This window comes from Heliconius melpomene, chromosome 10, assembly GCF_056956725.1.
Source record: "Heliconius melpomene rosina isolate 202511_hmr_F chromosome 10, ASM5695672v1, whole genome shotgun sequence".
NCBI classification, from domain to species: Eukaryota; Metazoa; Arthropoda; class Insecta; order Lepidoptera; family Nymphalidae; genus Heliconius; species Heliconius melpomene.
Window position 1 is genome coordinate 7,114,232 of NC_140398.1, and position 22,295 is coordinate 7,136,526.

At 32.5% G+C, this 22,295-nt stretch overlaps 2 protein-coding genes across 3 annotated transcripts in view; both read left to right on the forward strand.

The window, feature by feature from the left end:
- LOC146535366 (cell adhesion molecule Dscam1-like) overlaps positions 1 to 22,295 on the forward strand; it is a 131,619-nt gene that overhangs the window by 74,070 nt on the left and 35,254 nt on the right. For both annotated transcript variants that reach the window (XR_014878309.1, XM_085190966.1), the window contains exons 5-7: positions 10,710 to 10,868; positions 11,332 to 11,481; positions 12,211 to 12,331. Coding sequence is in view for 1 of the 2 variants with exons in the window: in XM_085190966.1 (XP_085047092.1) it covers positions 10,710 to 10,868; positions 11,332 to 11,481; positions 12,211 to 12,331 (430 nt within the window). In the remaining variant the exon portion in view is untranslated. The remainder of the gene's footprint in view (positions 1 to 10,709; positions 10,869 to 11,331; positions 11,482 to 12,210; positions 12,332 to 22,295) is intronic.
- LOC146535367 (uncharacterized) lies at positions 19,869 to 20,492 on the forward strand. Its single transcript, XM_085191108.1, has one exon. The coding sequence runs from the start codon at positions 20,016 to 20,018 to the stop codon at positions 20,490 to 20,492; it is 477 nt and encodes a 158-aa protein (XP_085047234.1). The 5' UTR covers positions 19,869 to 20,015.

Sequence of the window (22,295 nt, forward strand, 5' to 3'; positions counted from 1 at the left end):
TATTTACATGTAAATTATTTATTCAGTATGGAATGTTTCATAATATCATATTTTACTGTTATACTACGGACTCACTTCAAAATAAAGAGATTATCAGTTTGGCAGAATAAAGTGTATGTATTTTTGTATATATTGTATATAAAATAATTTGAATATATAAAAAATATATATCTCATTCGAGGCGGCGGAACCTGGGCGTCACAACGCAGTAGTCTTTACTGCAAGGAGGATTGAATTACTTTGTTTTACTTGCCCTCGTAACAAGACAAAATGCGGTGTTGAGATTCTCTCAGCACGAAATGTCTCAAAAGTTGGATAGTGTATGGGTTGCGGAAGCCCTGATGGATACACTGTTCGCTATATGCGATATACAGCGTGTTCTATGATAGATACAACGTGAACTGTAAATGTCTGACAGTTCCTCGAAATATTATTAGTTTTAGTTATTTTTTTATAAATACTAAAAAGCTCAAACTAAGTCTCCTCAAAAATATAATAGTCACGCCAAACAACAAATAATTACAAGCAATTAATATTTTCATTAATTTTTCCACTCTAAAAACTTTTTCTATTAAATTTCGTTCGTTTCTATCGCTTTGGCGTAATTTGACTAATTTAGCTTTTCTGTCGAAATTCGCCCATTTGATTAATACAACGTACTTTGTCACTCTAAACGGAACCTTAACTGTGACTATTAAAGCTCAATTGAGACTGAATAGTTCAAACCAGCTTTATAAAAAAGCTCCGAGATAAAAAGTTTAGAAGTTTTATACACTTAACTGAATATTATGACGATTTTTAATTCGTTGTACTCGGGGAATCCAATTAGGTTTGAAAGTCTCAATTTATATTTGAATTGTACTTCAATCCAATGTTTGGGTGAATCTAGACAGAAAGCTTATTTAGCGCTTTGTTATTGCATTCTTATATAAGCTATAACTTATATAGATTAATCAATTACTCCGTTCTCCTCTCTTTCTTCTCCTGAAATGATTTTTTTTTCTTTGAAATACCAATAAATTTTCACTTTTCGGATTTTTCTTATTAATTATATTATTAGTTCTTACTTTGTGCTTAATTTCATAATGGTAGTTTGACGAGAAGTATCCTATAAACTAGGATTATGGAAAACTCTAAGTGGAACATCGCTAAATTCGTTGCGTAATATTAAATAGTTTAAACAGTGACGGTTGTGGGTTCGATGCCTACTTGGGAAATTTAAACATTTTTATCTCTTCGCACTTCTGCTACTTAATAAGCAATGTATGGCGATAAAATTAGTCACAATAATTTAAAAATATTTTGAATTTTCTACCATCTTCATACTAAGAGAAGCTCCTACACCTCACCTGCTATTACCCATAGGTATGCGTATAGGTAATAAATCAAAGAGCTGCTGGCCACATGCATTAGTCCATACTGTGTTACCGCAAATCATTTAAACGGAATACCAGCATTAGATACGGTATTTAAACAGCGGGAACATTTATGTTTGATCATTTTTCAAAGCACATATTTGCACTTGGAATGAAGTCGGATAAGTGAGAGAGAGAGGATGGGAAGAAGTCATCACTCACTCATCGCCCAATTCTTGAGGCATCACGTATTGAATGGCAGAACTTTACAACCAGAGCCTAACAAAACCTATCTATCTTTCTTTGTTCAGAAGTTTCTTTGGCCACCTTCCGGCTCCATCTCTGCATGTTTTTTTATTGGAAAATATAATATGTATTTTCCAAATGAAGCCCTTTCATTTGATATCCATATTAGGTAGGATGTGCAAAAATTTCTATAATAATCCGCCATTTTGTTGCGGCGGCCATTTTGGATTATCAAACAATATCGATTAAATATAATTTCATTGTCATTAAAACTGAAATCGTAATTAAAATTTTTGCTGAATCGAAACACTAGAAAGTGGGTCAAATTGGATCGGTGCTTGCAAAATTTTACATACAGTCGAACACAAACTCACTAATAAAGCAAGTTAAGTAAAAGTTTGTAATAACATCACTTTTATGATCTAATAAATTTATCAATCGTCAGTTTTGATGGCGGTGAAGTGTGAACCATTGACCTGATAAATTAACGATTATTTATGGCAATTGTTACATAAAACCTCAATTTCGCATATTTTCACAAAAAAAAACGTAAAATTAAAAGAAACAAAAAAGCACAAACAGTGCCCAACTCTAAGTGAGGCGGTTGTGGATGCGATGCCCACCTGGGAGAATGAATTATTTTTATTTCATCAACCTGGTATTCGTTACCAGGAGAGAGGACCATTGAAGAAATAAACGGCGGCGTTGAGTTCCACCACCCGGGACGAAATATTTCTAAAAATAGGCAAAAGTGAGGAACGGAGTGTTTTAACACTAGATTTCCTAAGCCTGCTCTGTTTTATTCGAGTTACAGTGTAAAGCTTAAAAGAAGAAGCAATATGAAACTTTAAACACCAATTCTGAATTTTAAACTAGACTCCTTGAATTACGTGTGTAAGACCTTTATCACTTACTCATATATACTATCTATCTCTTATTAAATTTTCAAGAGCGTTCAGACTTTTCTAGTGTAATACCGTCAGAAGGGAACATTTATATAAGGATTTACTCGTAGGTTTTTTGCGGTTCCCTAAAAAGGTGTAAATGGACCCTATACAATATTCATAATTCCGGTCTCAATACATCATTCTGATCGTCACAGAGTAGGATATACAGAAATAACTTGACTACTCAACACACAATGTGTTGAATAAACACTAGACGGAAAGTAAAGAAGTGAGGGTCTTGAGTCTTAACACTGAGTTTTTAATTATTTTTTTTAAATATATATTTTCACATATTATAGGTAGACTCCTACATACATACATAGGTATGTAGAAAAAATATATGGCCGTCGAAACCCAGCAGCACAACATTTAACAAAAGTGTTCAATCTCCATTCGAAGGAATAAATATATTTATATTATTTTGATACTCTCTATAAATACATTCGCTACAAAAAAATATAATCCTTATAATCCTACTTTATTTCATCAGACAGAAATACCTACGCACTCTTCTACATTAACATCGACTTTAGCAACCGCATGCCTAACCTCAGTGAGCTACCGTATGCCTTTTGAACTTCCACTAACTGAGCTGACTACGTTTAGAACCTAACAAGTATATTTTTTTTAGCAGTCGCTATAATTTTCTATTGATAATTCTATTCACGAAGTCTAGGGATATAATTATTACTTTAAAAAATAGATAAATGCTCTAGTAGATTAGATGCCGCCGCATCTAATGTCACAAAAACGTAGAAAGGAGTGACTTGGCACTACGAGTATATTATCACCCAACTGTCAACAAAAAATCCCGAGGAATCGAACTGGCTACCATCATAAGTGTTTTTCATTGCTCCCGTTCTACAATAGCTTCACGTTATTACTTTTATGATGTTATTTACTAGATAGCTTCATCGCTGATATTCTAGACAACAAATGGCCCCATATATTGTATAGATTAGAATCTATATAGAATACTAGTAGTAATAACAATCGACCTAGTTTTAGCGAAAAATTGGTAAAAATATCACCAACATAATATTATAGTAGCTAAATATGTTTGTGTATGGTAAGCAGAGGTAACATAGTGTTATAACACTTTATTTCCCATGCACGGCCCAATTTTTAAGACTGGGAAATGAAAAATTTTCATTGCCTCCAGGTGCGAATGTCTCAAATCCGTTCGAAAAGCGGAGAAGGAAGTGTCTGAACACTAATCTCTCTATTCCCACCCTGTCATACCTTTTTCGGTAGGCAGAGGTAACCTAGTATTGAGATATTTTATTTCCAACACTTCGACCAATTTTCGAGACTTTACGCCGCGGAACTGAACGCCATGCTTTGTCTTGTAACAAGAGGGAAATTAAAATAATTAATTACCTTAGTTAGAAACTTATCGTCGTGTTGAAAGACTTTGCACAACTGACTAATAAAAATATTTGTCTAGTATAAAAAATAATTGAACCCACTACATGCTCCAATACAAAATTACAATTACTATTTAACTTTCACCTGCAACAAACAACTTGAATCAACAAAACGATTAACATAACAATTAAAATTGTCACGTTGTATAATACACTTGCAAAGCACACAGCAATTACGTAACTTGCACGGGTTATAATTCAAACAGAATAGGACATTCCCCGCATAATAATACATAGATTTATTTTACCCTCATATTATTGTGCCTGGGGAGTGTCGTTATCGTTACGTCGTTATAACGAAGGCGTTACGTAGCGGCCGTTAGAGTATAAGCTCGCTAATAGAGTAAATTATCTTTATTGCAAATGTGTATATTGTTTTGGATATTTTCTTTTTTACAAATAAAATAAATACAGTATTACAGCGACTAAATGAAAATAATTTATTCCACCTAGTAGAAATCGAACCCAGAACCGTCACATTTACAATCATATGTAAATACCATAGTGGTTTTTGTATATTATAAAAAAATATTTTCTGCTTAACTAAAACGCGGCGTTGAGTTATGCCACTGAATACACCAAGACTCGAAAATTTGAAGGCAATTTCAAGTGTAGGTCTACAAAAAAAATCCTAAGAAAAAAAACCGCTCTTCTACCACAAAAAGAACTACAATGTGCTAAAATAAAAGAATATAAAATTCTATTTACAATATTGTTGCTACGTAGCGCCGTTATGATAATTAATCTACTCATTGTACCGAATTGTGAACGTCTTTATTACTGGGATTGTCGTTTTGCCTTTGAATTAGATAATAATGTTTTAATTTAGACATTTAAGAACCGAAAATTTTACGTGATTCAGTTAAGAATGTTAATTAGAGGTTATAATTATTTACAAGGCGTAGCGGAAAGGCTCATCGTCTGACTGTAAGTTCGATGGTTGTGGGTTCGATATCGATATGTTCTTGAAAATAATTGAAAACAATATTTGACGTATGATAGAAAGCAAGACATCACAGGTAAACTAAGAAGTCGTCTAGTACCCAAAGAACCAAATACTGCTGTAGAGATATAATGAAATTTAAATCAACAATTTGCTGTGAATTAAATTTATTAGGGTCATAATCAGAAAAAGTGCACATTTTGTGTCTTTTCTTGTCCCGCTACTTTGAATGCGTTTTAAAAATACAATTTTAAAGATAATTTAAATATTTTGCCATTTAAGATAAATTTACTTATTAACTTAAAGATTTTTGTAATATCTTAAATGTATTAAGGCTAATAATAGTATTTTTTGTTAGTTGCAAAAAACTTTTCAAAATGCTTCCATACAATTTTTCGTGTCCCATTCACCACTTTACTTTTTAAAAATTGGTTTGTTACGAATATTTATGGTTTTATTTGATTTCAGATATGTTTATATTACTTTACTTTATGCATAATATTAAATAGAACTACTTTTATTGATACATTATTTAATAAATAATATATATTAATTAACTAAATTTGTCCCAAAATATTGTCTTTTCGTTACTCAGGGCTAGTAACGTACAATTAAATTATGAACGCAATTATTTTGAATGGTGTTTAATATTATTCTTTATTGTGGCACCATTATTCTAAAAGTCAATGCTGTCGTAGCTACAACCAGTAGTGTTCTCGCTGCATTTGAGGGGTTCAAATGTTTTAAAGGGAATGCGTAAAATTACATCTCAGGGTTATAAACGGCTTTTATTTTGGTAAGTATTCTATAATTTGGTTTTCTTGTTTATGTTATTTGCTTCTTTTTACAAAATCTCAAAAAAGAACGTCAGTGCTTGCACATGCAACACGTGGCTTATGAGCAAATATTTAAAAAGGTTAGAATTTCTCAGACTTCATTCTCAATTTCGTTATATTTCGTTACGTAACGAAACTGAGAAAATATGAAGCCTAGTTCACAATTACGGTACCAATGTTTTCTTATATATGTTTATAATAAAATTTTATCGAACCGGTGCTTGTATATGGAAGATATGTATATAAGAAAAAAAAATTGCTGGCATATGAAAAAAATTATTAGTGACTTTTCATAACGTAAAGTAACCAAAAATAATGATTTTTAAGTTTTTTTGCTTGTTTGCTTGTTTGTCTATGTGTTTGTGCACGCTAATCTCAGAAACAGCTGAACCGATTTAGTTAAAATTTATTTTTATTCTTTCTGAAATTAGTTGTGATTTTGTGATTATTATTTTTTGATATATATTTTTGTATTTTCCGTAAGCGTAAGCTCCTATGTCAAATGCTGAAACAAATGCTTTTTTTTTTTAGATATAGAGAACGTCTTAAAAAGACCAATCCTATTAAATATGAAGATATGCGGAATAAACACTTACAAAGCATTAAACTTAATTCCAATGATAACGACTCAAATTTTGATATATTTTAAAGTGAATTTAATTTTATCATTAACTTTGTGATCTCTAACTAGAAATATAAGTTTATTACGTTACGAACTAGCATTATTATATTGTTAATATTCTCACTTTGTTATGTTTTCTTCTTACATTTATAATCTGTTAATTCAACGATTGAACCTTTAAAATTTTGATCTGTGTCTCATTAAATAAAAAAAACAATAGTTTTATTCATATAATATCGTTATTTTGTTGTGTATAATGCCTTATGTCATCAGTTTCGTAACAAACATTATCAGTGTTGTTACTTATCAGTTACGTTACGAATTCGAAAATGTCCACTTTTCTGATTATGACCCATTAAGTTTTTGTGTCTCTTAAAAAATTGGTCTCTTTAGCCTGAAGGAGGCGATATATCTGCGACTTGGCAAAGGAATTCCTCAAAATTCTCCAATTAATCTACTAAGAATCACAGCTTGCGTAACGGCCGCAACTCTGAAATTACCTGAAATATTCAATATCCAAATTCGAAAGTTTAATTGAATAGAGAGATCGAGATAGGGATGCTGCGAAACAAGATCCGAACTGGGATCATCGGAGTTATTCATAAAAGTTGAGATTTTCTTAGAAACTTGTAAATAGATTTTAAAGGTTATGTAAATACAGATGTATGGATATGTAAATATCTCTGTGCAATTAGTCTGTACAGTATTTATAGTATTTCTATACCTTGTTATAAAATAATATTTTCTATTTTTTATCGAGCGAATCGAACAGAGACCAGTGCGAGAGGCAGAAATATTAAATAATACACCAAAAAATACAAAAATGTATATTTTTTTCTTGCTTCATGCTGTATTCTGCATATTAGCGGGTCAGGCAAGGAAAAAAACAAGTTCCACCACTAAACACACAAATTAACAAAAAAGGGGGGATGCTTGGGGTATCTTGACAGCGGCTTTGCTGACTTTCCTACATGCGGGACACTGCGTGAAAATGAAAAAAAGATACAAAGCTATTCTAACCTAACACAAATCAGCACAAACATGTATCTAATTCCTGTAATATCGGTATCCAATATGCCTTTTAACCTAATATGGATACGCAAAGTTGATTACGCCTGGAGGCTATTTATTGACGTAATGGGATTTAGTTAGGAGATTACGCTACTGGCTTACCTCATTATCTTTATAGACTATCATTATGGTAAATAAATATATATATATATATATATATATAAATATATAAATATATAGGTATATATCTTAGTATGTACGTATAAGGCGAAGGGACAGAGTGTTTAACTACAGTTACCCAAAGATTATGGGTTCAATTCCCACTCTGGAGACTTTCGATTTTCATTTTCTCGATCTATTTATGAATAGGGGACGGAGGTCTTAATATCAATTTCTCTTTACATAAGAAAAAAAACTTGTATTAAATTGTTTCACTCTTTATTCCACATAGCAGGGTTCGCAGAGAGAACCTAGAGTTAAGACATTCTATTTTCCGCATTGCAGTTTGTGTGTTAACCTGCGGATTTCCACGACACGTTTTGCACTTTTTGTATTTGAAAGGGAAAATGAAAGTGATTCATAGGCCCTAGTGGACATTACAAAACTATCGCTCGCGCCACTATGGTCATAATTTAATAGTACCTAACTAGATATTACATAATATCGATATTTTGTCGAATATTCATAAAGAATATTAACATAAATCGTTCTATTTCCCAATATTAGTACTTATAATAACACTAACGTTATCTCTTAAGATATTCCGTGTTGTGTGGCGAAACTCAACGCTGCATTTAATTTTAAGAGAACTTCGATTTTTTTGTAATAAAAAAAATATATTATAAGAAAAAACTTAATTGCATGACAAATGAAAACGAATCATCCGATGTTTCATTTATCACAATCAACTCTATAGAGGATCGAGTACCATTTTTCATTTTAAAAACAGTGACAGATAAGACGAAACGCTTTCGCCTGCTATCACTATTGATTGGTTAATTAAAACCCAAGATATTGAAGTGGTATACAAAAAGCTCGACACAATCGACTGTAAACGTGAGAGATTGTGGGTTCGATTGCCTCTCGGCGGAATGAAATGTTTTATATTTTCGTTTATCCTTTTTTGTTCCTCACTCTGGTAATGAAGGCAAAGTGCAGCGTTAAGCTCCGTCACTCAACACGCAATGTTTCGAGAATTCGGCGGAAATTGGGAAATGAGAGTAGCTCAATGCAGAAGGAGTATCACACTGGGTTCCCAGGATCTCTTTGTTACAGCGTGAAGCTAAAAAAAATAGATATTCTATCTTCATTTTTCACTCTTCAACATTTAAAAATAATCTAGGTAAAATAATAAAATATTTAAAAAATCGTCTATATCACCAAAATAAGTATATAGAATTCGAATTTGGTGAAGCCGGAGTTAAAATAAAAAAAAAGCTAAATAAAATTATAAACGTAAATTTATTTTAACTTTTCTATTGTACTCCGCTCTATCGTTCTAAACAATTATTTTTTCCTTCATTCCCCAGTCCTTGCCCTTAGGTAGGAAATTATTCAAATTCACAGTAAAAAAATATTTTTCATGTAAATCCGGATTCGCCGTAATCGCCGGGTGTTGCCGACTAAACTGATTTACCGTTTCCGATTCTTAATTATTTTGTTCGGTGTTAAATTGCTTAACAGTATACTAGTGACTCTACCTGTATTTGCTAGATATTTAAACGGATAAATTATGTACTATTTATTCGATTTTTTATTAGATAGAAATCTAATTTTGTTATAATGTTATTGAAAACAATAAAATACAGTTTCACGCTATACCCAGCATATAGCAGTGTTGGCAGAGTGCACCTAGTGTTGAGACACTCCGTCCCGCTGTTTCTGCTTAATGCTCGAGGCTTTGAGTGTTGTTTGGGAGAAGTTAATGCCTCGCTTTGTTACCAGAGCTAGGAAATTGTCGAGGCAAAGCGCGGGGTTAGTTTCGCCAATCAATATGCAATGCCTCCAGAATTCGGTGGAAAATGGGGAAAGGTGTGGGGATGGAACCCACAACTGTCGCGTTACAGTCACACCCTTGTGCCACTGCGCCACTACGGCCTCGAATAATATAATTAATTGGAAATTTAAATAACATAGTCAGCGACACCTTTGATCAACATGAAGGATATTGACGTGTTTCATACAAATTTTTCATAAAACAAATAGCTTTTTGAATGTAAATTTATGGCCGTAACTTCCTTTATTTATCGAATGGATGTCGATACATAATACATTACTATTTTAAAATATCTACTTTGTGTATTTTTGTCATGCAACGGTACTTACCTTGAAGTGTAAGACTTTTAACATTGTACTAAGAGCTTTGAAATTAAAAAAATTGCTATGAATATTTTAATTTAATAGATTAACATGTTTTTTTTCTTAAAATGTGATTTCGTACTTAAAAGCTATCTATCTATAACAACTAAACCGACTTTAAATACATGAAATTGATTCAAGACAAAAGACATAACTAAGTTTCCGAGAAACTTATGGACAAACTAACATATACACAAGCACGAAGCCTATTTATACAGATATATATAATATGCATATGATTATTTTGAAGTCGGTAAAAAGCGAAAAAACCCTTTTATACCTATTTACTTAATCCTTAAAATATACATTTTTTTCCTAATAATTTTAGTTATTTTAAAAGTTATTTTTTCCAAGCTAAGTAATTAAGTAATTCAATTTTCAAAGTACTTTAAACTGAAATAGTTTAAATACAGTCATTAGTAAAACACTAATGTACGTACCTATACTATAATATAGTTTCTATGAATAATTCTGATTTACATCATAATTCTAGCTCAGACGCCTTTGAATCTGCATCCAGCATTCAAAATGAAGTTATATTTGTATATCTTTTGTTACAACAAATACTTATTTAATATTATATTTCAGGCGCCATTGTAGCTTAGTGAACGTGGTTGTCTGCTAAGCGATGGCTGTGACCACATCATCACAACCACATACAACCATTATTATTATTATCATGAATATGATTAGGCCATCGTAGCGCAGTAGGACTAACTTTAACTGGAAAGAATAATTTTTATTTTAGTTTGAAATTTGAGAAATTGAATCATTCAATTTCTAGCGAAGCGAAGTAGCGAAGTTCAATTTTGAAGATGAAATATGAATGTTTTTTCTACCTAAGGTAGGAAAAAAAGACAATTCGCTTTCTCTCTAATGCTATCCTACTGCATCACGACAGTGTCAAAATTATAAAACTACTAAGAATACTTTAAAACCTCTATAGCCTGTTATTATTTCACAGTTGTATGGCAAGACTGGCAAATCCACATAACATCAACGCCATCGGAAGTCGGCAGTCCAGCTCTTCTCACTTGTGCCGTACCCACTGCAGTACGAGACCACGCATCTGTAGCTGCCTGGTACAGAGATGACGCTGTTATATCAGCGGGCGATCATTTTTGTAAGTATTACGTTATAAAATGTTCCTCGTTTTGTAAGTATTATTAGAAGTCTCGTTTTAAAATTCTTCGTCAGCGGCACAGCATCTAATTGTAAGCGCAGAGTTCTGGGTTGAATTTCCTGAAACCCTAAAAAACTTTAGCACCCCCAGTAACATGGCTTGGCCGGTCTCCAGTTTCGCTTCCGCCTTTGTTTCATTAAATTTTCCTCCTAATTCAAATTTCCCGTGAGATCCCTTAATTGAATATTGGTTATAAACTAAGGATATTTTTCTTTTTCGGTGTCCGTGTAAAGTAATTCTGATTCGTCTCATTCTATATAAAGGTCTTAGAAATACAATCGAATTGTTATTTAATCCTGTGTCTTTTATTCGAATTTTTACCTCAATTTATAATTTTAATTGACTTTTTTTGTTAAAAACTGGTAATTATTATATACAACTAAAATATTATATTTCTTTATAGCCGGACCAACACTCCTTGTAGACGACGGGTGGAAATTGATAGTCCGGTCAGTTCGTATCGATGACTCTCGTGCTCAGTACTCCTGCTCCGTCCTCGATTCACTCACTGGGGAGAGGCGACAGAGTTCACCTATCAATGTTGATGTTGCACGTAAGTATTCTAATATGTATTTATTACTAGCCACCCAAACGCGGCTTCGCCCGCTCGTACTTGTATTAGACCCAAATTATCAATGGACTTAGAAACGTCTATACGAAGGGTCCAATAACGGAAACTAATTCCATGTTGAAAAATGAAATACTTTTAAAATTAAATTTCCTTGAAAGGATGTCAATATTTTTTACCAAATATTTAATTTTCTTACAACGTAGGGCGTAAAATTCTCTATATACTTATATAAACTGTATCTTACACACTAATAATTACATAGACTTGAGTTAGCAACATTCACCTGAGGCATAAATTGATGAATGTGCAGATGACCTGGTTAACGCTTCGCAGGACACATTAAACATTCAATTTCGATTGTCACCCTCGCACCAGCATACAGTAGTATAGACGGCCAGATGACCGTATTATTTTGATGACTGGTCTAACTAACGTTGGGCCAATTTGATAGATCTTCGAGTTGAAGATATGAACATAATTATGTCAGTTACTACCCAGTTTTTTTCTGATTGATTGAAATTTCAGATTGAGGCCGTAGTAGTGCAGTGGCACGGTTCTGGGTTCAATTTTCAATTTTCTCGCTCTGGCAACAAAAAAAACCGCAATGTTTAATTCCACTACACAATACGCTATTTACTCGTAGTAGTAGATTGTAGATTGATTGTAGTTGAAAATCTTATTTTTATGATTTAATTTATGTATTATTTCTAGCCATGAGTGCATCTGCAGCGCCTCGGCCAGTATTACCCGGTACTTGGGAAGCGAGCGCCCGACGTGGAGGTGACGCCGTCCTGCCTTGCTTGGTTCACGCTAATCCCCTACCTGCTATCACGTAAGTTTTAAATAAAACAATAAATTATAAGATTCGTCCGATTGACAATTCAAAAGGTGTTTACGAAAGTATATTTCAATTATATTTTTTTTAAATATTAATGTATTGGTGCATCTGCGGTGTCACTTTTCTATTACTAAAAGCTTTTATATAAATACCACCTTTAGCATGGTATTAACCGTCGTACATGCGACTGTAAGCGAGACAGGCTGTGGGTCCGGAGGAAATTAAATAGTTGATATTTTCATTTTCCACGCTCTAGCGCAAAGCACGGCGTTAAGTTCCGCCACTTCACATGGCGTATTGTTCAGAATGGCCATGTATTCAGAATTCGCCGGAAAGTGGGGAACAGAAGTATATTAATGGGAACGAATATTTAAAAAAAATACATTAAAACGTAAAAATATAATTCTTGTATTAAATATCTTATAAAATACAGTGTTAATTCCCCAGCGGGACTTCTACTAATATTGTACATAATCACAAATCCTAAATGTTTATTCATGCTTATAAACATTTAATACACGAACTGTCGTTCTTTTTGCGATGTAGACGAAAGTTGAAAGGGCCCAAGGGTTGTATATCTACCCTTAAGTATTGGTACAACCGCTATATACTTGTATAACAGCCTGAAGGAACTATTAACCTCGTATCACGTTTATGAACTAATATCACTGGGATTTGGGAATGCTTAGCATTAGGAATAAAGTTCTTTTTTCTTTTAGTTACTTAGTCTCGTATGTATATTAGCATTGTTGAACAGTTCCTAATTGTAAACGTGGTGGCTGTAGAATTGCTATTGCTCAGAGGAAAAATTTGTTTTAGTTTTCTGGCTCTGGTAACAAAATGTATAGTAGAAATCTGCTAAATTATAAGTATAGATTAAACTACTAATATCCAGCTTTTACAAGTATTTTTTAACACAGCTTATGGTGTTCCATGCATTAGGGCAGTCAACCGTGGAGCTGTTCACAACAATATCCGCCCACCGGATGTGCTCTGCATAATTTACTCATGAAAGTATCCGTTACATGGATATAATTCATAGGACTATCAGAAATTTGGAATCTTGGGCACATAAATGTTATTTACAATTTAAAATTCGAACATAGATAAGAGCTAGTTCTAAGATTCCTAAAATTTCTGTTATGTTAATAACATATTATATTTGATCATATTTTTTTTGTAACATTTTTACGCCAAAAATTTACCCTCTCTGGTACAAAGCGCAACATTGTGTGTGTATGTGCGTGTGTGTGTGTGTGTGGGTGTTTGTGTGTGTTGTGTGAAAGTGGTGGCGAACAAAAAAAACATTTTTTATCAAATTTCAGTGTCAAAAAATTTTAAGTGTAAAATGCTCTATAATAAGGAAGCGAATTGAGCTTTTTAACTTTAATATTCTAAATACTTAATAAGAATGTCTCTCTATTTTTCCATGTTAAGGAGCACATTTTAAAAACGTTTCTTTTGTAAAACGCCGTGACAGGTAATTTCCGCTTCACAAAGAATACTAGCCCGAGTGATTAATTGAAAAAAATCTGTTGGATATTTACTTTAACATTTTATTTTAATTAGGTAGCAGCTATTTTTAAAACATTCAACAAATATACATCTTTTATCTTCACTCTGTGTTCTTTATGCAATATAGCAAACAGAAGAAACTCAGTGATAAGACACTCCGTTCCTCACTTTCCACTGAATTCTCAAAGCGTTGCGTGATGGAATCGGAACTCAACACCGCGCTTTGTGTTACCAGAGCGAGGACATAAATATGAAATCTATATATATAAAAGGACTTGTCCTCACTGACTGAGGTAAGACGCGCGCACAGCCGTAACCGCTGTGCGTAGAAACGTGGAATTTGGACAGATGTTTACTTTCGTAATCTGGACATCCACTAAGAAGGGATTTTGAAAAATTTTAACCCTAAAGGGGTGAAATAGGGGTTGAAAGTTTGTATGGAAAAAAAAAAAAATCAGCACCTATATTTATAAAATTTGAAATTTAGATTTTTAAAAGTATTTAATTGAATACGTGTTTCATAGTTTTCTAGAATTCTTCCCCTAAGGGTGCAAATAAGGGGTTCAAAGTTTGTATGGAAAAATCTTTAAATCGCCACCGATTTTTATAAAATTTGAAATTTAGACTCTTAAAAATATTTCATTCAACACATGTTTCGTGGTTTCTTAGAATTCACCCCTAAATAAGTAAGCGAAGCTGCGTGCGTCCGCTAGTATTAAATATTTCATTCAAAATTCAAAGTTATAATTTATTATAACTAATTATAACAACGTATATGTTATTTATTTATTTTAACGTTCATATTGTAATTGAGGCAGTCGTGGCGTGTTTGTAAAGATGATGATATATTTAATTGTTTTCATTTTCTCTCTCCGGTAGATACGTGGCGTTGATTTCCAATACTCTTCACGCAATGGCTTTAAAATTAGGCAGCAAGTTGGGAGCTAAATATTTACCTTGCTATTTATAGATGAAGCTAAAAAAATGTATTTATATTTACACTGTCTCCACCTTCTAAAATTGTATTTTAATTCCAATCAAATACAATTAATCCACAAAAGAAAATAAGAAATAATAATAAGCATAAGTTAATGCTTTGAAGTTTTCTCGTATAAAAATACAATAATATAATTTTCGCAATAGCCGTGTCAGGGATAAAATACATGACACGTCCGGCTTTTTGTTATACTGTCGTTAACCTCTAGCAACCCAACGTTAACTGGGATGCGCAAAAAGTTCATCAGGGAAACAATGTTTCGTATTATTTACATTAATTTCTTTGTATATATATTTTGACTACTTTTACTCACGGCTTCGTCCCGAAGAGTTATGTTTGACACATGACACATGTCAATAATTCAAGGTATCTTTCACAAAAATATTTTTTCACTTCCAAAGTAACTATAGTGCCTAAGATTAGGGTGTCCAACCGAACAAACTCAAAAGCAATTAATATCAAGATTCACAATTTTAACGCAATTGTCTAATATCTCTGCGTAAGTGTTCGTGTTTGTGTAATTAGGGTTCAGTTAGATGAAATAAGGTGTTCTGTCGTTTTCACTAAAATGTAGTGATTAAAGTAAATAACATAATGTGTCCAAATATTAAAAAAGAATAAAAAACTAGTTATAGTTCTAAATTATATTTCATGGCATCACGATTGGACAGATTTTGTCATTGCGTGAATAGTCCGTCGGAGAGCACTCAGCACTATTCAGTAGATCTGCACCACTCTCTTGCCCATTGCAAAGTGTTAAAAAATAATAAAATAAAATTGTGAAAATATATGTTATATACATTTGTCTTTTTATATTTTATGCTGAATTCATGTAGATTTACGGATATATCGTATTAATATAAAATAATTCTATCAGCTGTTTCTAATCGATTTAAAATTTATATGTTTCTTATCAAAAATTATTATAGATATTAAATTGAAATAAATTGAAATGGTCATAGGGCAGATAAGAATAAATTTGGAATTTTCTAATTTATAAAATGGTTGCATCGAACTTTACGCAAACATTGAGTTATATAAGTCTTATATAAAAAAATATATATTTTACAATAATTAGAAATAATGAGACAGAGTAAATCCTTTGAATAGTTTTACTGTTTCTTTATGGAAGCAGGAGGTAGAGCTAAACACTTGTTGGAAGAGTAATCCTAGCGTCATTATGAAAAAGTTTTACTAATATTATGCAAAGTAGAATTAACCAACAAGCAATCAATAAAAACGGTTTAAAAAGTCGAAAAAAAATAATAGCCTTACTTAATTTTAGAATCAGCTCCTAAACAGATTTTACTGTAGGAACCTAAAACATGTAATAGAACTCACAGTTCCGTTATTAACAAACATCCATAAAGTAAAACTGATTCGAAATAAATTTAGAGTTTTTTGTACGCGATAGAGTAGGTGCGTGGGTTACAATAACAAAATCTTGCTATACATAGTTTGCAATAAAAAAGTATAAAAATTTTTTTAAGTTAAACGGTTTTATATTGCAGATAAATGTACTAAAAGCTAAAAAATAATTTCATAGAAATTATGATTACTAAAATTTAATCGTGGGGCACGTCCAATATCTACAATTGAAAGACATAGCGTGAGACTTCACCCACCTAGTGGTAAGTAGCAAGTGTCCCCACGATTTTATTTTAGTAATCATAATTTCTATGAAATTATTTTTTAGCTTTTAGTACATTTATCTGCAATATAAAACCGTTTAACTTAAATTTTTTTTTTTACTTTTTTATTTTTAAGTTTTTAGTTTTTATTTCTCATGCTATTCAATTCGTTGAAATGAGGCTCGATGTCTCATTATTGCAAGGTTAATGGAGAATGTTACGAACGACCCCCCCAGAGGTCCAATAGAGGGACAAGGCTATGTACAACAAGATGTGCCTGAATCTTGAGGGGAAAACGCTAACGACATATCATTTTTATCCACCTAGTGCCATACAGTTCTCGGCGCGCTTTTACCTTTTACCTTGGGTGGTACCCCTAGCGACGTATCATTTTTAGGCACCCTATAGCCACACAGTCCTCGACAGGATACCAGATCTTGACTTAGGTGGGAGATTCATATTGTAATTGTGTATAGTATACTGTATTATACTTACCAAGCCCTTTATTTTGATACCCATATTGATGGGATTGAAAACTACATTATCCGCCATTTTGTAGCAGTGGCCATCTTTGATTTTGAATTTGTATAGTGCACTGAATTCTACTTGACAAGCCCTTTCATTTGATACCCATATTGATGGGATCGAAAAAACTAACTTGTCCGCCATCTTGTAGCGGCGGCCATCTTGGATTTTGATTTTGTATAGTCCACTGAATTCTGCTTGACAAGCCCTTTCATTTGATACCCGTATTGATAGGATTGAAAAAAACTAACTTGTCCGCCATGTTATAGTGGCGGCCATCTTGGATTTTGATTTTGTATAGTCCACTGAATTCTACTTGACAAGCCCTTTCATTTGATATCCATATTGATGGGATTGAAAAAAACTAAGTTGTCCGCCATCTTGTAGCGGCGGCCATCTTGGATTCACAATAATATTGAATATGGATAATTGTATTGTCACCAGAATCAAAGGCGTATACCAAATTTCAGATCAATCGGTTAACGGGAAGAGGGTTAAATTTCAATTACTAAATTTGACCCAAACAAACAAACGGGGTGAGCTAAATAAAACCGTTTAAAAAGGCATCCAGCATAACATTTAAAATGTCAAAGTCATGTATGTCCCACTCAACTTTAACCCCACAAAATGTAGAAAGGAACCATAAAAAATGCCTTTAGTTCCATTAATAGACATAATACGCGATATCATAATATAATTTATCACACTCATTAGACGTTTCATCTTGCGTCGACGTGACGGCTAGTGAAACAATAACGTTATGGTGACAGAGGCCCTTCATGGACAAATGTACTATATTTATAAGGATAGGCGTAATAATTTTAATTAATAATATATTACGGCCAGTCGTGGTCTAAGGGCACAAATAGGTTATAGACTAGGGTATAGGTTCGATCCCCAATCGAGGAAATGAAATATTTTTTTTATTTATATTTTCATTTCTTCGCTCTTTTGTGGAGGCTAAGCGCGGGATTGAGTTTTACTCAACACGCAATGTTAACAGAAGTCGGAGGAGAATGGAGAACGGAGTGTCCTAACACTAGACTCCTTCGTCTGACCTGCTGTATGGGATACAGCGTGAAGAAATATACTAAATCATAGATTTAAATAAGGATGTCGTAAAAATATGTTTTTGGACGCTTTCCCTTGCAAAACAAAAAAGAAAAAGAGACATGAAGATACAAGAGAAAATAATACGTATTTTATATATTTAAAATATAATGATTAATTCACTAGTCGTAAAGTAAAGATATAATAGCAAACATTTACTTCAAGTGTAAACACATTGACCATTGTATCTCACTTGTCCTGGAGAGCAGGGACTTTGATAATTACCAGATATAGTGACGCAAACGCAGCTAAACCTATTTAATATATAAAATCTTATACATTTTGAAGCAAATATCCATATTTAACATACATACATAACACATTTACTAGCGGGGTTGAGTTACGCTACCTAAGAGTGTCTTAACACTAGGTTCCCTTTGTATACTTTCTATATTCTAGAACTTTTTATAGTCATACTAAGAATTTTTGCAATAAAGTATGCCATTTCACAGTTTTATCAGAACTCATGTCAAATTACAATTGAATTTAAAGCTAACATAAATTTTCTAATATATTTCTTCCTTATTTATTTAGAACTAGTGGACCCGGACGCGGCTACGCCTGCTTGAACTATAAGAATATTTTCGCGCCGGTAATACTCATACTATGCCGCCCGAAGGCTAGGTCATTTCGAATCAGTGACATGTCCTTAATTATTTATTAGAATATTATACAGTAAACTATAATTTCAATCTAGATAAAATGCTAAAAGTGACTATAATATTTATATTAGAAAGTACTTTAAAATATATTAGTTTATATGTGTAACGTAATGTTATATAGCCTATAGCACTTCTGAAGAATGCAGCTTTCATACAAAACAAAAACAAAGTAAATCGGACCAGTAGATCCTGAGATCTTAGCGTTCAAACAAACAAACAAACAAACAAACTCTTCCGCTTTGTTACATTATGTATAGATATGAACCCCTTAAATTGTCGTACCTTACCCCAAGTATTTATATTATCTTAACATTTTGTATTTTTGACTGAAATGGATAGAGGGACACTTAAAAAAAATAAGAGAAAGCAAAAATGTCTGTCTGTCGGTCTGTCTGTCTCTCTGTATGTATGATCACGTTTATCTCCGAAAGTACTGAACCGATTTACTTAAAACTTTCACCAATTGCTTTGTTTTACCTCAACTTAACATCTAAAGTTTGTTTCATCAAAATTGGTTAATTAAAAAAAGTTATCGGTATTTGAATGAACTCAAGCCATGAGTTTGCCTGCAAATATATAGCAATCCATACCTATACTTATAATAAAAATTTATAATAATTATATTTATAAAAACTGGATTCATACAAAAAGCTCAAGCGAGGTGCTCTAGCTAAACTGATTTTGAATTCCATATAGATCTTTCACCTGATATATCAATTGCACTAGCGGCTTTAATACCATTTTTTTTCCGGATTTAACCATAAATGTATTATTTTCTGAACTAAAACTACCAGTGTAAATGCTAGCTCCAAATCTTATTACTTATCTTATTTTCAAGTAAATGTAGAAATACTATTTTTTTCAGGAAATTAAGGATTGTAGATCTGAGTATATGGATTGAATTTCAACTCTATATCTTAAGCGTTCTTGAGATAAGGGCTCTTGATAGAGAAACAGACACACAGACAGACAAACGAACAGATGGACGGTCGGACGGACAACAAAGTGATCTTATAAGGGTTCCTTTTTTCCTGAAAAGGTACGGAACCCTAAAAAGACACCAACTTAAAAAATTTTGATCAACTGTAAAATGACAATATCATTTAACATGAAATATAATATAACTGTGAAATAAAGAATTTCACGGCGTAATAATGAAAACAAAATCAAGTATAAAAGAAGCTAGCTATTCCTATTTAAACATTCACTTTCAATACATTAGGACCAGGATTTAAAAAATGAATAAAATCTTGATTTTGCTGGTGGTGATTTTGGGCGCAATGTGTTTAGTAGAAGCAGAACACGATTCAAGTCTGGATTCAAAGCGAGCTGCTGGATGTCCCCCAGGACAGGAGGAGTATTACGGCATGTGTTACGGTACGCGTAAAAGCGAAAGCGGAAGACGAGACCAAAGCGGAGGGTTAAACAATAATAATAGACGTAGCCAAAGGGAGGGATTAAACAATAATAACAGACGAAGCCAAAGCAGAGAATCAAACAATAATAACAGACGAAGCCAAAGCGGAGAATCAAACAATAATAACAGACGAAGCCAAAGCGGAGAATTAAACAATAATAACAGACGAAGCCAAAGCGGAGAATTAAACAATAATAACAGACGAAGCCAAAACGAGGGATTAAACAATAATAACAGACGAAGCCAAAACGAGGGATTAAACAATAATAACAGACGAAGCCAAAGCGGAAGTTCTTAAGTATTTCCTTTTATGTAATAAAACAACTGAATATGATTGATGATATACGTTTAATACATAAATGAAATTGCATATTTTTTTTGTTATTTTTACTAAGTATTATTTTATATGTATTATTAAGTATGTAACGTACACTACGTTATACGGGTTATAAAAAAGAAATCAAAGCGTAGTCACTATTTATTGCAATTACATTGGTACACAATTGGTGCTCTCTTTATAATTAATTTGGCGTCGCCTTATATAGTACAGCATGCAAAGAGTAACACTCATATAGATATTTCGTGCAAAGACTAAGCAGCGTTAGTTACATACATTAATGCCAAAAGGTGCGTATGTCCGTACGGCACAAGTCATATGGAATGAAAACCTAGTAAATAAGTAGGTACTCCACTCTCCGCATGCAGCCCATAATAAATACTTTACAACATATTGAAATCAAAACAATGAAACAAAAAAAAATATTTAAAAAAACTAAAACCCCGGTTGCATAAAAAAACAAGCCCAATAGTTTATTAGTATTAACAGTCGAGACCTCTTTAAAATATGAGGGGTTCCTGGCGAAGATTCAATTCATTGAAGAATTACTTATAAGTCCTGACTGTTAATCCTAATAAAGTATTGGTTTTGTTTTTTGGAGTTTTACTATATGTATGTTGTAGTACTTATAATGATTCTAAATTAAAAAAAATAGAATTATTGTAAGTACATACTAAACTTTAATTTTTAAATTAGCATTTAATTTTTAAATTAGCATTTTTTAATTTACACAGCAGGATAGGCAGAGAGTAGTGTAAGTTGCGAGTCACAATATTTGAGCTAATTTTCAGAGGTTTATGTCGGATAGTTTCTGAGTTAACGCGCTAAAAAAGCGTCAAAAGTGGCTTCAAATGATTCGTGTAACACACGGTTCTGCTCGCCAGTTCTGCTTTACCGAACTTGGCTGACCGCGCTACCGCGCTTCTAGATCAGGTAATCAGATGCAAAGATTAAACAACCGACTAAACTTTCAATTTAAATCATGAGGGCTAAGGATCTAAGCTAATATGTGTATTGAAAATAATTGTTAAGCTGTTGTGACAAATTTCAATTTTGTCTATCGGTCATTCAATAATAGAAGGTATTCAAATATATTATTAATGAAAAGTATAATGATACAAAAAGTTTGTATGCATGTTTGTATGTTCAATAAAGCTTCATTCTAGTTTCATACAGTATCTCTTATACAACAAAATAGAATAGTTCCCAATGTATGGGTGATATTAGCCAAAACACTTAAATAACTATTTATCTAGAGCATAACAGTATAGATAACTCATTAATTAATCCATTTTAAAGTTTCTATACCTCATAAGGAAATTGGAATTTGTTGTCAGTCTGTCTGAAAATAACGATTAATAAACCTAAAATCATATATTTTATAGAAATTATTTATTCATAAACATAATCGTCACTTTTAGCTGTGAAATTAGTTATTTTACAGTGTTATTGGAGTTCTTGTTCAATTATATAACAATTTTACTGTATAATGGATTTTTATATTGCTGTAATATATTTATTTAGAAAATCCGTGGAAAATTTGATATGTAACAAAAAAAAATAAGATGCTGAAAAATATTGCAGAAAACATATTAAAAATTTTGAACGAAGCGAGGCTCACACGGGCCGTGTTCATTTCCTTTCATTTTTCTATCGTTAATGTGGAATAACATTTTTAAAAAAACCTTATTTGGTTTAACAAAATGATTAATATATTAAAGCAGCTTCACGATCCCGTAAGGTCTCTCTCCAGGGTAGGCAGAG

Coding starts and splice junctions, on each gene's coding strand:
- LOC146535367 (XM_085191108.1), top strand. CDS start 20,016: ATGAATAAAATCTTGATTTTGCTGGTGGTGATTTTGGGCGCAATGTGT.